Source organism: Brassica napus, unplaced genomic scaffold, assembly GCF_020379485.1.
Source record: "Brassica napus cultivar Da-Ae unplaced genomic scaffold, Da-Ae ScsIHWf_10;HRSCAF=17, whole genome shotgun sequence".
Classification (NCBI taxonomy): domain Eukaryota; kingdom Viridiplantae; phylum Streptophyta; class Magnoliopsida; order Brassicales; family Brassicaceae; genus Brassica; species Brassica napus.
Genome location: NW_026014524.1, coordinates 102,501 through 117,500, shown reverse-complemented (window position 1 = coordinate 117,500; position 15,000 = coordinate 102,501). Strand labels below are relative to the sequence as shown.

The window sequence follows — 15,000 nt, the reverse complement described above, 5'->3', positions numbered from 1 at the left end:
TCATCCAACGACTTAGGACTTAATTATAATTAAGTCATCGCTAAGATTCATCCAGCCAAAATAACCAAAAACTTGATAAGAATTACTTTGATATTAGTTCCTATCCACGGGATTTTGAAAAATGCATAATATATATATATACGACTTTTTTATGCCGTTTCTTTTTTGTGAACCATTCTTTTCTTTTAATTCTTCGTTCTTTTTTTGATCGTTTTTTTCAGCCAATTCACAGATAAAAAGTAAGAACTTATAATCGAATCGTTATCTAAATAGAAATTCACAAAAATAGTGGGGCAGATTATATAGATCTTTAACTTATATATACCTAGTCAATATCAAATATGACATATACAAGTGTTTCTTACATAACGTAAACCAACTATTCGATAATTGGGCTAACCTAAATTTGAAAAAAAAAAATAGTTAATGATGACCCTCCATGGATTCACCTATATAAGCCGCAGCTAAAGTGGCAAAAATGAGAGCTTGAATCCCGCTTGTAAATAATCCAAGGAACATGACAGGTATAGGAACCACTAAAGGTACTAAAGAAACAAGAACAACAACTACTAATTCATCGGCTAATATATTTCCGAAAAGTCGAAAACTCAGTGATAGGGGTTTTGTAAAATCTTCTAAGATGTTAATGGGTAAAAGAATTGGAGTTGGTTGAATGTATTTACTGAAATACCCTAATCCTTTTTTGCTAAGACCCGCATAAAAATATGCTACTGATGTGAGTAAAGCTAAAGCAACCGTCGTATTTATATCATTCGTTGGTGCTGCTAACTCCCCTTGAGGTAACTGGATAATTTTCCACGGTAAAAGGGCTCCTGACCAGTTAGAAACAAAAATAAATAAAAACAGGGTTCCAATAAAGGGAACCCATGGACCGTATTCTTCTCCAATCTGGGTTTGACTCACATCTCGAATGAATTCAAGGACAAATTCAAAGAAGTTTTGGCCGCCAGTTGGAATGGTTTGTGGATTGCGAACCGCTAGAGCTGCGGAACCTAATAAGATAGCAATTACAACCCAAGAAGTAATAAGGACTTGCGCATGGACTTGGAACCCCCCTATTTGCCAATAGAAATGTTGGCCTACTTCTACACCAGATATCTCATATAACCCTTCTTTTATTAGTGTATTGATGGAACATGATAAAACATTCATATTGCCCTCTGACAGAAATAAGAACTTTAAATTATTTTGATTCAAGACCCCCCCTTTTTTTTTACTTATTTACTTGAATTTTTATTTTAGTTTTGGATACCAACTAAACGAATCACACAATATACCCAGTTTTTTATCTCTTTTTCTTTTGTATGATTCAGGAATAGTAACCGATTTTATAAATCGAAATACAGGGAGCCCCTCCCTCAAAAAAAATTGATTTATTTATCTTATTATTAATCAAGAATTTTGTATATAGCTAGAACGACCCTCACAAATTGCGAATACTAATTTGTTAAGAATGAATCGAATTGAAGCTATAGCGTCATCATTTGCTGGAATAGAAATATCCGCGAGATCGGGATTACAATTTGTATCGATTAAAGAAATGGTTGGAATTCCCAAAGTTATACATTCTCGAAGAGCCGTATATTCTTCTTGCTGATCGATGATGATTACAATATCAGGCAATCCCGTCATATATTTAATCCCGCCTAGATATGTTTCCAAGCGAGATAATTGTCTCTTCAACACAGCTGCATCCCTTTTCGGAAGACGGTTGAATCCCTCTGTCTTTTGTTCAGTTCTCAAGTCCCTAAACTTATGAAGTCTTTTTTCTGTAGTAGACCAATTTGTTAACATGCCGCCGAGCCACTTTTTATTAACATAATGACACCGAGCCCTTATTGCAGCCCGCGACACTAAATCAGCTGCTTTATTTTTTGTCCCAACAATTAAGAATTGTTTTCCCCTACTTGCTGCATCAAAAACTAAATCACAAGCTTCTGATAAAAAACGAGCAGTTCTAGTCAGATTTATAATATGAATACCTTTACGCTTTGCAGAAATATAAGGTGCCATTCTAGGATTCCATTTCCTAGTACCATGCCCAAAATGAACTCCTGCTCTCATCATCTCTTCCAAATCGATGTTCCAATATCTTTTTGTCATTTCTTTTCACACTTAAAAGGGGGGTACCCAAAACTAAAATAAAAATTTGTTCCAATGGAACCTTCTCTTGTCCGTTTATGCACGAGCCGAGCCATTATTTTGTATTCATTATTATCTTTATTAGTGTTAACAAATTATTAAAGCAAATGACTACAGCAAACAATAAAACATGAAATTCAAAACAGGAATCTGCTATTAGGAATTATTCAATTCTAGAAAAGGCAGATTTGTAAATAGAAGAGTCACAAAATTCCCTGTGATAAAATAAAATATCTCTCATATCTCCCTCTAATAAAGATAAATTCTTTGTTTTTTTTTCAAAAAGAATATTGGTATGTTGCCGTGAACAATGCACCAATCCTTTGTTGAACCCGGTCCCGGCGGGGATCACACCCCCTAGAACAACATTTTCTTTCAGGCCTTTCAACCAATCGATACGACCCCGAAGAGCAGCTTTTGCTAAAACTCTAGCAGTTTCTTGAAAACTTGCTTCGGATATAAAACTTTGAGTATTCAAAGATGCTCGAGTTATTCCTAATAAAACGGCTCGATAACAGATTGCTTCTTCTAAAGCACGCCCCGTGCGTTCTGCTCGTAACAATCCAATCAATTCTCCAGGTAAAAAAACATTAGACATTCCCTCTTCTGAAACCAAAACTTTTGATGTTATTTGACGTACAATAATTTCGATATGCCTATTATGAATCTGCACCCCCTGGGATCGATAAACCTTTTGAATCTTATTAACCAAAGAAATACGACTTTGCACTATAGTTAGCTCAGCACCAATCAAGAATCCCCAAGGAATTCCAAGAATTCTTGTTATACACCTGTTCCAACCCTTAATCCGCTTTTCTAAGTTCAGTGATATTGAATCAATCGAGCGGACTTCTAACACCTGTTCTACTTTTGGAAGACCTTGGGTTATATCACCGGATCTCGATTTTTCATATATAAATGTAACTAATGTATCCCCTTCGTAAAGAATTTCTCTATAATGCCCGTGAACTTTTGCTCCCGGAGTAGCCAAATAGGGCTTAGCGGATCTTATTACTACAGAATCCCTTTGAACAATTAAAACTTGACCCGATTTTAGGTATGGTTCTTTTTTGGCTATACATAGATTTTCACAAAAAAATTGTCCAAGACTTATTATTGTGGACGTTTCCTCACAATAATAATTATTATAATTTTGATGAAGAAAATACCAATTCAATTTGAATGGATTCAAAACAAGGTTACTGTATGGATCTAGATTAAAAATTCTTCCGTTTTCATCTATTAAATAAGAGTGAATTATTTGAAAAATATATTTGAAGTTATCAAGTTGCAAATATTTAATTACAGAGATCTGATTATAAGTTAGTAAAGGCAAAAATGAATAAAAATTCGAAATTTGAATGGCTGTTCCTAAGGGGCCCGACGAATTTTGAATTGTAATTAGAGGTTTTTTTTTTATTGATTGGTTTATAACATTGTGATATTTTACATGATTAAATGGACCGATTCTAAAACAATTAGAGGATGATAAAATTAACAAAGATTGGGATTCCTTATTTCTGAACATACGAATAGTTCCATGATTTTGTCTAAGCGATTGTTGAAGAATGCCAGCCTTGGGAGAAAGCGAATAAAACGGATTCACGGAATCTGCAGAGATCAATCCCGAATCCGGCGGATTATTTCTTTTTCTTATATACGAAATATGGGATTTCACTAAGCCAATTCTTATGAAATCTCGAATCAAACCCTTTGTACTTACTTCAACAACGAAAGCGCGGACCTCCTCGAGGGAAGAATTTTTGTTGTCTTGGTCCCAATTCAAGACTAAACAAGTGCGAACCAATTGAATACTTGTGTCAGAAATTCCTCGAGTTGGTTTACCATTTCCATAAAGGATATAGTTGAAAACTCGAAGTTGAATATTATCCTTTTCCCGAAAGAGATCTTGTGGGAAGAGTGTTGCTAAATTTATACTGTCCATTATCTCATAGGTAGCTACGGGCCGCACCAAAACAAAAAACTTTTTCTTGGTTGGTGTGATCCGTTGGGCATAAATCCAATTTTTTAAATTTTTTGATTCTTTAGAGTTTGTTTTTCCCCTTCCTGGCGGTATCAAGATGCCACTATGTCGGGATATCTTATCTGTCTTGTCCGGAAAATGGATATCCCCCGAAAATATTTTGAGTTCAATCCTTTTTTTTTTTCTCTCCACTCGGATCAACCCGCCGACTTGGCTTCTTATATTTAAAGTGATTCGTGTATCGACTCCAATGATACTATAGTTCTGTACCATTATGGCGGAGGATTCGGGTAAAATATGCACTTCCTCAGGAATGAAAAAAAAGCGATCTACTTTCATTTCGTATTTTGTCTTAAATTTTTGGACTCCTCGATACTCAATCATATCCTCTTTTTGGACGATTGAGTCCGCCTTTAGAGTTCCATATTTAAGAATTCCGGAACTCTTTCTTCTGTATCTAGGATCATCAAAAAAAGCAAAAATACTGTTTCTACGGAAAATACCATTTATGGGTATTTCAATCGAGATACCTGAATGTGGTATGAACTCTTTCGCTTGCTCTTGAATCGATTGGAATGGAATGAGAAATCTATTTCTTCGCCTTTTTGCTAATAAATCCGAATTCTCATGAAAAATAGCAGAATATATGAAATTATAATGACTAGTACCTACGATTCCATTCAATTCTGAATAATTGGGAATCCCAGATTTTTTTTTATCAGAAAAATCTGAACTGAAAAATTTTTTGCTCACTTGATCATTATTCACTGAGAGGCTAGAAATAGATTTTCTTTCGACGGAAAGAAAGGGTATGTTCATTTGATCTTGATCTTTGTGGATCGAAAAAAGAATTAGACTAGATCCACAAGAACCTCCTGATAATATCCATAAATGACTTGTTTTTGGTAAAAGATGGACATTACTATATGTAAATTCGGGTGCATGGGATACATCAGTACTCCAATGCATTTCGCCCTCGGAGTCAGAATAAATATATTTTCTAACCCTCTCTTTAAAATGAAAAGTGGATGTTCCCTCGCGAATCTCAGCAATCACTTGTTCTGATTCCACATATTGATCATTTTGAACTAAAAGAAAACTTTTTGGTGGAATAGTCACGCTATGTATAATATCTTCGCTCTCAATAATTACAGACAAGTCTATATAACATAGAAAGGCAGGATGCCCGTGACGTGTACGTGTAGGATGAACCAAATCCTCATTAAATTTGATTTTTCCATTATAAGGGGCTCGTACATGTTCGGCAGTACCTCCTGTAAATACTCCACCGGTATGAAAAGTTCTTAATGTTAGTTGAGTCCCCGGTTCGCCAATAGATTGACCCGCAATAATACCTACAGCTTCCCCCAATTCAACTAGGTCACCATGAGTGGGACTCCGGCCATAACATAATCGACAGATCCAAGATGTACTCCGACAAGTAAAGGGAGTTCGAATAGATATTGATTGTGTTCCAAAGGTTATGAATCGATTGACAAGTCCAATCCCAAGATCTTGATTTCGAAAGGCGACACATCGGGAACCTATATATATATCGTCTGCTAAGACACGACCAATTAATGTTTGGATAAAAATTCTTTCTGACATCATCCGACTTTTATTTCGAGGACTCACAGAAATCCCTCGGATAGTGCCACAATCCGTTCGACGTACAACAATATGTTGAACTACTTCAACAAGTCGACGCGTAAGATATCCAGCATCTGATGTGCGGACCGCAGTATCTACAACTCCTTTACGGGCTCCATAGCAAGAAATAATATATTCTGTTAAAGACAGTCCTTCGCGTAAATTGCTTTGAATAGGTAAATCAATCATTTGTCCTTGGGGATCCGACATTAATCCTCTCATACCTACTAATTGATGTACTTGAGATGCATTTCCTCTAGCTCCCGAAAAAGACATCATATGGACTGGATTGAAAGGGTCCGTCATCCTAAAATTAGGATTCATTTCCTGTCGCAAATATTCACTTGTAGCATACCATATCTCAATAGATTGGCGTAATTTTTCTACCGCATGTACATTCCCATAATGATGGTGTTTTTCCAAAATCAAACTTTGTTGTTCAGCATCTTGGACAAGCCAGCCCTTAGAAGGTATCGTTAAAAGATCATCAATTCCTAATGAAATGGATGTAGCAGTTGCTTGCTGGAAACCCAGAGTCTTTACTTGATCTAGGATGTGTGATGTATATGCCATCCCGAAGTGATCTATTAATCGGCTAATAAGTCGTTTAATAGCAGTTCCATCTATCACTTTATTGTGAAATACCAGATTGGCCCGTTCCGCCATAAGTACCTCCATATTCTGCTGAATGGGATTCGACAATGAGTTTGAGTCAATGATTGCAAAACTTCCTTTTCTCGATCTTGATTTTTTAGGTCAGGAACTATGTCCGAGTTGACTCGGAGAGGTCCGAATTCACACGGGTGTCCTATAATTCTTTTTTTATGAATACCATATTATTAGGTATCATATGAACAAGCTTGAGAAAAACCTTGTATAGCTTCCTCGATTTCTCGATAAAAAGAAATATGACCAACTGTGGTTCGAATATATATACAAAAAGTTTGTTTTTTTACACTTCTTACTATCAGATAGTGTGCATAAATCTCATGATAGTTACCAAAAGATTCATAGTGAACTTCGATAGGAACTTCTTTTGAAGCAATAACGCGTTGATCTAATTGCCACCGAAGCCACAAAGGACTATCTAAATTGATTCTTTTCTGCCGATAAGCTCCAATTGCATCATAGGAATTGCAAAAAAAGGGTTCTTTCATATACTTATAGTTTGTTTCGTAAATTCTTTCATTTTGATAGTTTTTTCGATTACATGGATTATATCTGTTTGCACAAATACCTCGACGAGTGCCGCTCGTTAATACATAGAGTCCAATCAGCATATCTTGAGTCGGTACAGAAATGGGATCTCCAATAGCTGGAGATAAGAGATTCATATGAGAAAACATAAGTAAACGAGCCTCTGCTTGAGCTTCTAAAGATAAAGGCACATGAACAGCCATTTGATCCCCATCAAAGTCTGCATTGAACCCCTTACAAACTAATGGATGTAAACAAATAGTGCGTCCTTCCACTAAAATGGGTTGGAATGACTGTATGCCTAATCTATGTAGAGTAGGTGCTCTATTCAGTAATACGGGATGCCCCTGCATAACTTCTTGAAGGATTTCCCAGACAATCGGCTTTTTTTCACGAATTTGACTCTTAGCAACTCCTATGTTCGAAGCCAGATGTTGTCTAATTAGACCACGAATTACAAATGTCTGGAAGAGCTCTATTGCTATTTCGCGAGGCAATCCACAGCGATGTAATGAAAGTGAGGGTCCAACGACAATCACCGAACGCCCCGAATAATCGACCCGTTTGCCAAGCAGAGTCTCGCGAAATCTTCCCTCTTTTCCTTCAATTACATCTGAAAATGACTTGTAAACCTTATTATGACCATCCCTCATGGGTTGTCCACGGATTCCATTATCAAGAAGTGTATCCACGGCTTCTTGTACCAATTTTTCCTGACACATTACTAATTCCCCTGGTGTAGATCTACTTGTTGTTAATAGATCAGTAAGAGTATTGTTCCGATAGATAACTCTTCTATAGAGTTCATTAATATCTGAACTCATCAGTTTACCCCCTTCTATCTGAATGATGGGTCTCAACTCGGGAGGCAGAACCGGTAAGAGACATAAAATCATCCATTCCGGTTCTATATTTGTTCGAATAAAATGCTTAGCTAATTCCATACGTCTAACTAAAAAATCTTTTCTTCTTACAATTTTTCGATCTTCCCATTCATTCCCCGTGGGACCTTCTTCTCCTAATTGTTTCCATTCTACCAACGAATTTTCTATAATAATTCGCAAATCTAAATCGGCTAATTGTTCTCGGATAGCACCCGCCCCAGTAGAAATTTCTCGATTTCTAAATATATCGAAACCTTGAGTAGTAAAAAAAAGTGGGATGCTGTATTTCCAGGATTGAATTTCATATTCAAATGAACCTCGTAATCGTAAGAAAGTAGGTTTTTTCGTTATGGGCCTAGCAAAAGAAAAATTGGGATAGGGTCCACTATATGATCTCCCCCCCTCAAAACCGGACATGAAAGTTTCCTCTCATCCGGCTCAAGTAGTTATATCAAATAAAGATAAAGAAAGGGGTCGCACTTTCCAATTGTATTTTATAAAATCAAGTGAAAACCCAAAAAGAATCTACGCCTTACTCAAGTTCTCAGTGCAAACCAACCACCATTTCATTGATTCAATTAATTCTTCTTTGATTTCTATTTAGATTCTTTAGTGAATTCAAAATTACGACAGAAAAAAATGTCAAATTCTTGAGTAGTCTACTTCCCTTCGAATGCCGGAATACTTTTTACCTTAAGTGAAAGGAATGCCTTAGAATTCATACGGGATTTATTTGTCTATGTATTGTTCCATTCGATCTTTTAGGTCCTGCGTTACCTCGATGGTTATGCCACAATATTCTTAAAGCTTATATGCGATGTATAGACTTCTCCAACCATGACATATTTGTTTACTTCAATATAAAAAACCAAATTTCTTTTCGTTTAGAAAGATAAGGGAATGCTTAATTCGACAAAAAAAAGGTCTTCTTTTCACGAGGTACGACTATCAATTTGAAGTACTTTTTTTTTACTGAATCGACCATAGACCAATCGCCCTTGTTATTTGGGAGTATTGAATACACCCACAAGTCTGAGCTTCATGTTACTCTTTTCAAGAGACATGTCAGATCGAGGGCATCCCAAATTGATTGAAGGGGATGAGAGTTTATCATTCTTAAAAATAAAAATTTCGATCAAATCACACATCGCAGTATACTAGACCTTCTAATTCTTTAAGAGGTTTATCTAAAAGATTCGCAATATAACTAGGAAGACGTTTCAAATACCATACATGAGTTACAGGACATGTCAGTTTTATGTATCCCATTTGATATCTTCGTATCCGAGAATCAACAAATTCAACTCCACATTGTTCACAAAATTGCGAGTCTTCTTTTTCATCTCCGATCACTCGATAATTTCCACAAGCGCAAATTCCACTCTTTATAGGCCCAAAAATCCTTTCACAAAATAATCCATCTTTTTCCGGTTTATTGGTTTTGTAATGAAAAGTATAGGGTTTTGTCACCTCTCCAACTATCTCTCCATTAGGTATTTTTTTAGTGGCCCAAGCACTTATTTGCTGAGGAGAAACTAATCCAATTCGGAGTTGTTGATGTTTATACCGATCGATCATATAAGAAATTTTGTGATTCATTCCGATTAAACTTCCTTCCTATTAATCTGGAAATTCTTCTCAGATACAAGGAAATGATTCAGTTCCAGAGCCAAAGATCGTAGTTCTCGAACAAGTAATCGAAAAGATTCTGGAGCATCTTCTGGTTTAGGTATTGTTCCTCCAATGATAGTGGTACCAAGTACTTCTTGGCGAGCTCTAATATGATCAGATTTATAAGTAAGCATCTCTTGTTGGATCCCCACCTACACAAGAAAATTGTTGATAAAACTCCAAAATAGCATTTTCTTTTGACCCAATTTTTTTTTTCTCCTTATCGGTTAAGAAAGATAAGAAAATTTCAGGGTAGCAAACATTCTCTAGAATTTCTCTTAGATTCGAACCCATAGCTGATGATAGAACTAGAATAGATATTTTCTGTTTCCTACTCACACGAGCCCATATTCTTGCTTTTTTATCAATCTCTAATTCTAGCCTGCCCCCCCAATCTGATATTATGGTGCCGGTATAGACCGAAATCCCGTTATGATCCAATTCTGACTGGTAATAGATACCAGGACTTTGTAATATTTGATTGATCACAACTCGGTATATTCCGTTTACTATAGAAGTTCCAAGGGAATTCATTAAAGGAATGTTTCCAATAAAAATTCTTTGTTCTTGCATATTCCTATTGGTTTTCCAAATTAATCCCGCGGATACATATAATTCAGAAGAATATGTAAGTAATTCATAGACAGCATCTCGTTCTTTTATCAGAGGTTCTACCAATTGATATGTTTCCACAAATAATTGAAATTCAATTTCGTGATCTATATCTTCAATTTTTGGAAATTGCGAAAGTTCTTCTATTAAACCCTGATCAATAAACCGATAAAACCCTTCAAATTGTATCTGATTAAATCCGGGTATTGTAGATGTTCCCTCTTTTCCATCCCCGAGCATCTTTTTTGAATTTATCATTTATCCGTTTATTTTAAAAATCCCATATCTCATTCTTCACCGAATCATATAGATAGAATTCGATCTAGCAATAATGGAATTTCTATTCTGTTTACTGAATCACATGAAATTTTATCCAACTCCAAGATATATGGAATGTATGAAATCCGTATGAACGGAGACTAGATTCAATTGGAATTTTTTTTATAAGAAAGAGATCCGAATGGAACAGAATTTAGAAATACCGCTGGAACTTATGGAGTTTTGTAACGACTAGAAAAAAAGTAATTTCATTTTCACCTATGATATTACATATTCCAATTCGATCGCATACCATAAAAAACGGTATTCATGATAGGATCTGTTCGAGCAGATAAACATATAAGAAATAGAAAACTTTTTTTTAAACACTTTACTTTTTCATGTATTTGTATTTCATTGTTCAAAAAAATAGTTGCAGAAAAAAGATGGATTTTTACCTATTTTGAATAGAATATTTAGAATATCATTGAATTGAAGTAGGTAAGAAAACGTATGTTTTTTTATTTATTAATTTTAATTATTATTAAAATAAAAAAGAATGCACAGGTATATATATATGTCTCTTTTTCTTCTTTTATTGTGGTACAGTTCTATTTGGAACAGCACATGCTGTGCTCTACCAAAAATTAAAAATTTTTTTCAATGTATTCAATGAAAAATTTCAATACAAAAATTTATTGAGAATTACTCCTCAAAAGCATCCCTAGAGAGATAAAATACCCCATTATAGAGCTATACAAGGTAACGTATGTTCTGATTCTGGGGTTTACATATACTCATTATTAGTGTTATAATTCAAATGGAAGAAGATTTCTTTTTAATTGAAAAAACTCAAAATAGATTAGTTATAAATCTATTTCTAATGATTTTCTTATCTTATATTATTAGAAATAAAAAATGTAAATTTGAATTCAAAAAAGGTCATGAATTTACAGTCAATAGTTAATGGTTCTGATTTGTACTAGATTCTATATTTTGTGACTGAAAATCTATATTTTTTTCGGAGTTGAAAAAAAAACAAGAGAAAATTTGAATCTAGTACAAATCATTTTGGCGGCATGGCCGAGTGGTAAGGCGGGGGACTGCAAATCCTTTTTCCCCAGTTCAAATCCGGGTGCCGCCTCAACAGGAGACTTGAAATCTCCTGTTATAAAACTATAACAAACGTAGGAAAAGACTCTTGATACTTTCTTTTCGTGATTCTAAGCCCCTGGCTCTCGAGGTTCTATTCTCTAACCTAAAGTTTTACCTATCAGATTAGAGGAAAACTAAAACGAGTGGAGGGAAATCCATTAGATTGGATAGGCAGAGAGGGAATTAAATTAATAGTTTTGGAAAGGATCTAAGATACTTTGGATATAGACTCATGAAAGTGTCGGAATGCTCAGACATTCAATCAATATTAGATTAGATGAAGAATTGCCTTTCGTTTTACTTCAAATAAAAATAAAAAACGATAAAAGAAAGAAAAAAGATTATTCTTTCTACATATGAGTCAGATTTTTTGGATACTTCGAAAAGTATCTGTTTACTTGTGTTTACATCTTGTCGATTCTACTAGAAATTCTATAATTAAGAATAACTCAGTATAAGATAAGTGGATTTTTTGGAGTAGTTCATCAATGGTGACCAAATATCTCTCCCTTTTTTTGACTCTGCACCAGTGATTTCACTATTATTAGTGAACAATAATGGAAAAGTTTCTTCATATTCATAGGGGACAGAATTCACATGGATATAGTAAGTCTCGCATGGGCTGGTTTAATGGTAGTTTTTACATTTTCCCTCTCTCTCGTAGTGTGGGGAAGAAGTGGACTCTAGAAGTACTCCTAATTGCGATAATAATCAAACTCTATCAACCTGTATCAATTGTTTTAGTTTTCTAGACCGGCCGGCAATTTTTTTTAAGATCTTTTTTTAGAAATTGGATTTATGTTTTGTTTTATTGACTCATTTTATTTTTTGATATCAGAGTTTATACCGTTAACCATTCATGGGATAACCCCCTTTCGAAATCTCAAGAGGTTTCCATCGAATTCGGATTATCCGTATTAAATGGATCAAACAAACAAATGAAATTGAGAAAGTATGTACATAGATTTCATATTCTATATTAATTTATATTTACATTTATAAAGAAAAAGAGAGATATGGGTGGATTCCTTTATATTAAGATATTTCACTTGTATCTTTATACATTACAATAACCATAATGGCTAGTATGGTAGAAAGAGATCTCTTTCTACCATACTAGCGGGCCCCTTAGGATACTACTGAATCTAATGCATTCCTTTCATTTAAGACGAGAAATTGACATCCTTTTTTGTCATTGATAGTCAAATTGTATTCAAATTAATTATTTTGACTAACCGTTTTTACGTAAATTATAAGCAAAAAAGCAGTAGGAACGAGAATGAAGAGTGCAGTAGCAATAAATGCAAGAATATTGACTTCCATAATTAAATCGTTTATTATTTATTTTTTTTTCTTTGGAATATCTCGGGATTTAATCCCATAGAGATGAGAAATCTTTCGCTTGTAAACTCACTCAGATGAATTAGATTTCGATGATATCGAATGAAAGAAATATCATGAATAACAATATCGGAGCTATAAAATCGATTCATCGTCAAGAATTTAATAGTATAACATAGGAAGATCTTTTATCCACACCGAATACATAATGAGATTCCTGATCCAATAAAAAACTATTTATTTATGATTCTTTTTCACCGCTTTCTTTTCTACAACCTAGTACTTTCCTTGTACAATCATCTGATGAAATATCATAAAAAACCTTTTATACTTCGATTGTTTATAAAAAGAGTTTCTAAAGAACCTTAAATAAACAATAGAAATCAAATAGAGAAAACAAGTACGAAATTTCAATTTGAAATTTTCAAAATTTTGTTTTTGTAAGGGTCTATGATCTTTTTGTAAAACAAAGGAAATGTGATAAAGACGAGTCCCGAAAAAAAAAAACGAAAATATTCCAAAAAATTAACTATATTAAATTTTCTTACGAGTTTTTCTTCGACATCGACTCTAATCTTTAAAAAGAGCATATTCATTAGGGAAGACTAATTTGATCTTTTTTTTTGAAACATCCTCTTTACTTGGTTGGATTCGAACTATTTTCACTTCCTTGACTTCATAGAAACAAAAGTATATATAGGTACTCTTGGCAAACGTATTATACGCTATCCTATTTTATTTTCCTACACGAGTTAATGGGAGATTAATTGACAAAAAGAGGAAACCCCATACAGTATCTCGTTCTTGAAGTGGTGAATGCTCTCAATAATTATAATTATACTAATTTACATATGTCTTTAAATTGGTGCAAAAGAAATACCCCTTTCTTTTGCTTGATGAAAAAAGAAAAATAAAACAAAAAGATAACCGAAACCATTTTGATCCCCTTGCCCAGAAACAAAAAGGGGAGTTTATGTCTTTTTTTTTAATTGAATCCGCCGGGACTGACGGGGCTCGAACCCGCAGCTTCCGCCTTGACAGGGCGGTGCTCTGACCAATTGAACTACAATCCCATGGAAATAAAGCGGGTAGCTTACATATTCCTTCTTATGATTTCATCATAATCATTTCAATTTTAGATTCAAATTAGTGTTTTGTAACAAAGAAAATCACAAGTAATATATTGATATCTATATGGATATCACTAAAGTGATATCAAGGCCGATTACTAGTAATCCTTGCATTATTCTAAAATCGATTGATAATCTATTTTTTATTGTAATTTTTTATGGAAACAAAAAGTAACGAGCCACAAGAAATAAAGAAAAAAGTAAAGTCGAAATATACCCAGATATTTGACTTTTTTCTTACCCTTCTCTGTCAATTATGCAAAACAAAAAAGGTTATGTAGACAGCGAATTATTGGGCCGAGCTGGATTTGAACCAGCGTAGACATATTGCCAACGAATTTACAGTCCGTCCCCATTAACCGCTCGGGCATCGACCCAGGAAGAATCTATTCGAACTTTATGGATAATCCATGATCAACTTCCTTTCGTAGTACCCTACCCCCAGGGGAAGTCGAATCCCCGCTGCCTCCTTGAAAGAGAGATGTCCTGAACCACTAGACGATGGGGGCATACTTGCTCAACCGCCATCATACTATGATCATAGTATGATCAGTTTTTTAAAATTGTCAATATAATCAAATGGTATGACTAGCTTATAAGATTTTTTATTTTTTTCTATAGCATTCTATATCATTTTTTTATTTTACATTTATATTCATATTCTAATCACAATTCTATAAAAAAAATCGATATATTTTCTTTTTATATTTGAAGTGGAAATATGAAAAAAAAAAAAAAATCGAAAAAAAGTCTAGTATAAAATCTTTTAAAGAAGTGATTGGTCTGACAGAAAAAAAATAAAAAAGAGGGTTAAGTTTCGTTTTTTTTACTTTACTTAATAGATTGCCTCATCTCATTGTTAAGAAATAGTAGTGTCCCTATCTAACACTAACCCAAGAAAGTCAGACAGAATCCATCTTTCTTCCCTAATTAGACGATGGATTGATAAGTTAAG

The 15,000-nt window shown here is 34.3% G+C and overlaps 2 protein-coding genes and 2 non-coding genes across 5 annotated transcripts in view; 1 reads left to right on the top strand and 3 right to left on the bottom strand.

Moving 5' to 3' along the window:
- LOC125595952 (ATP synthase subunit alpha, chloroplastic-like) overlaps positions 1 to 5,256 on the bottom strand; it is a 10,634-nt gene extending 5,378 nt beyond the window's left edge. The window contains exon 1 of the mRNA XM_048771326.1: positions 1 to 5,256. This exon is cut by the window's left edge and continues 915 nt beyond it. The gene's annotated coding sequence lies outside the window, so the exon portion shown is untranslated.
- LOC125595940 (DNA-directed RNA polymerase subunit beta') lies at positions 98 to 9,685 on the bottom strand. 2 transcript variants are annotated; one of them, XM_048771315.1, is made up of 2 exons: positions 9,025 to 9,685; positions 98 to 8,247 (listed from the first exon to the last, which is right to left on the bottom strand). In XM_048771315.1, exons 1-2 carry the CDS (start codon positions 9,475 to 9,477, stop codon positions 6,637 to 6,639), a joined length of 2,064 nt encoding a protein of 687 aa, XP_048627272.1. In that variant the 5' UTR covers positions 9,478 to 9,685; the 3' UTR covers positions 98 to 6,636. The 2 variants fall into 2 exon arrangements, with proteins under 2 accessions (XP_048627272.1, XP_048627273.1); XM_048771316.1 differs by having other exon boundaries at positions 98 to 9,685.
- A 1,807-nt stretch (positions 9,686 to 11,492) lies between these two features.
- On the top strand, positions 11,493 to 11,563 carry TRNAC-GCA. The gene has a single exon. It is a non-coding gene; the product is annotated as a tRNA-Cys (tRNA).
- A 2,351-nt stretch (positions 11,564 to 13,914) lies between these two features.
- On the bottom strand, positions 13,915 to 13,988 carry TRNAD-GUC. Its single transcript has one exon. It is a non-coding gene; the product is annotated as a tRNA-Asp (tRNA).
- Positions 13,989 to 15,000: the final 1,012 nt, after the last annotated feature.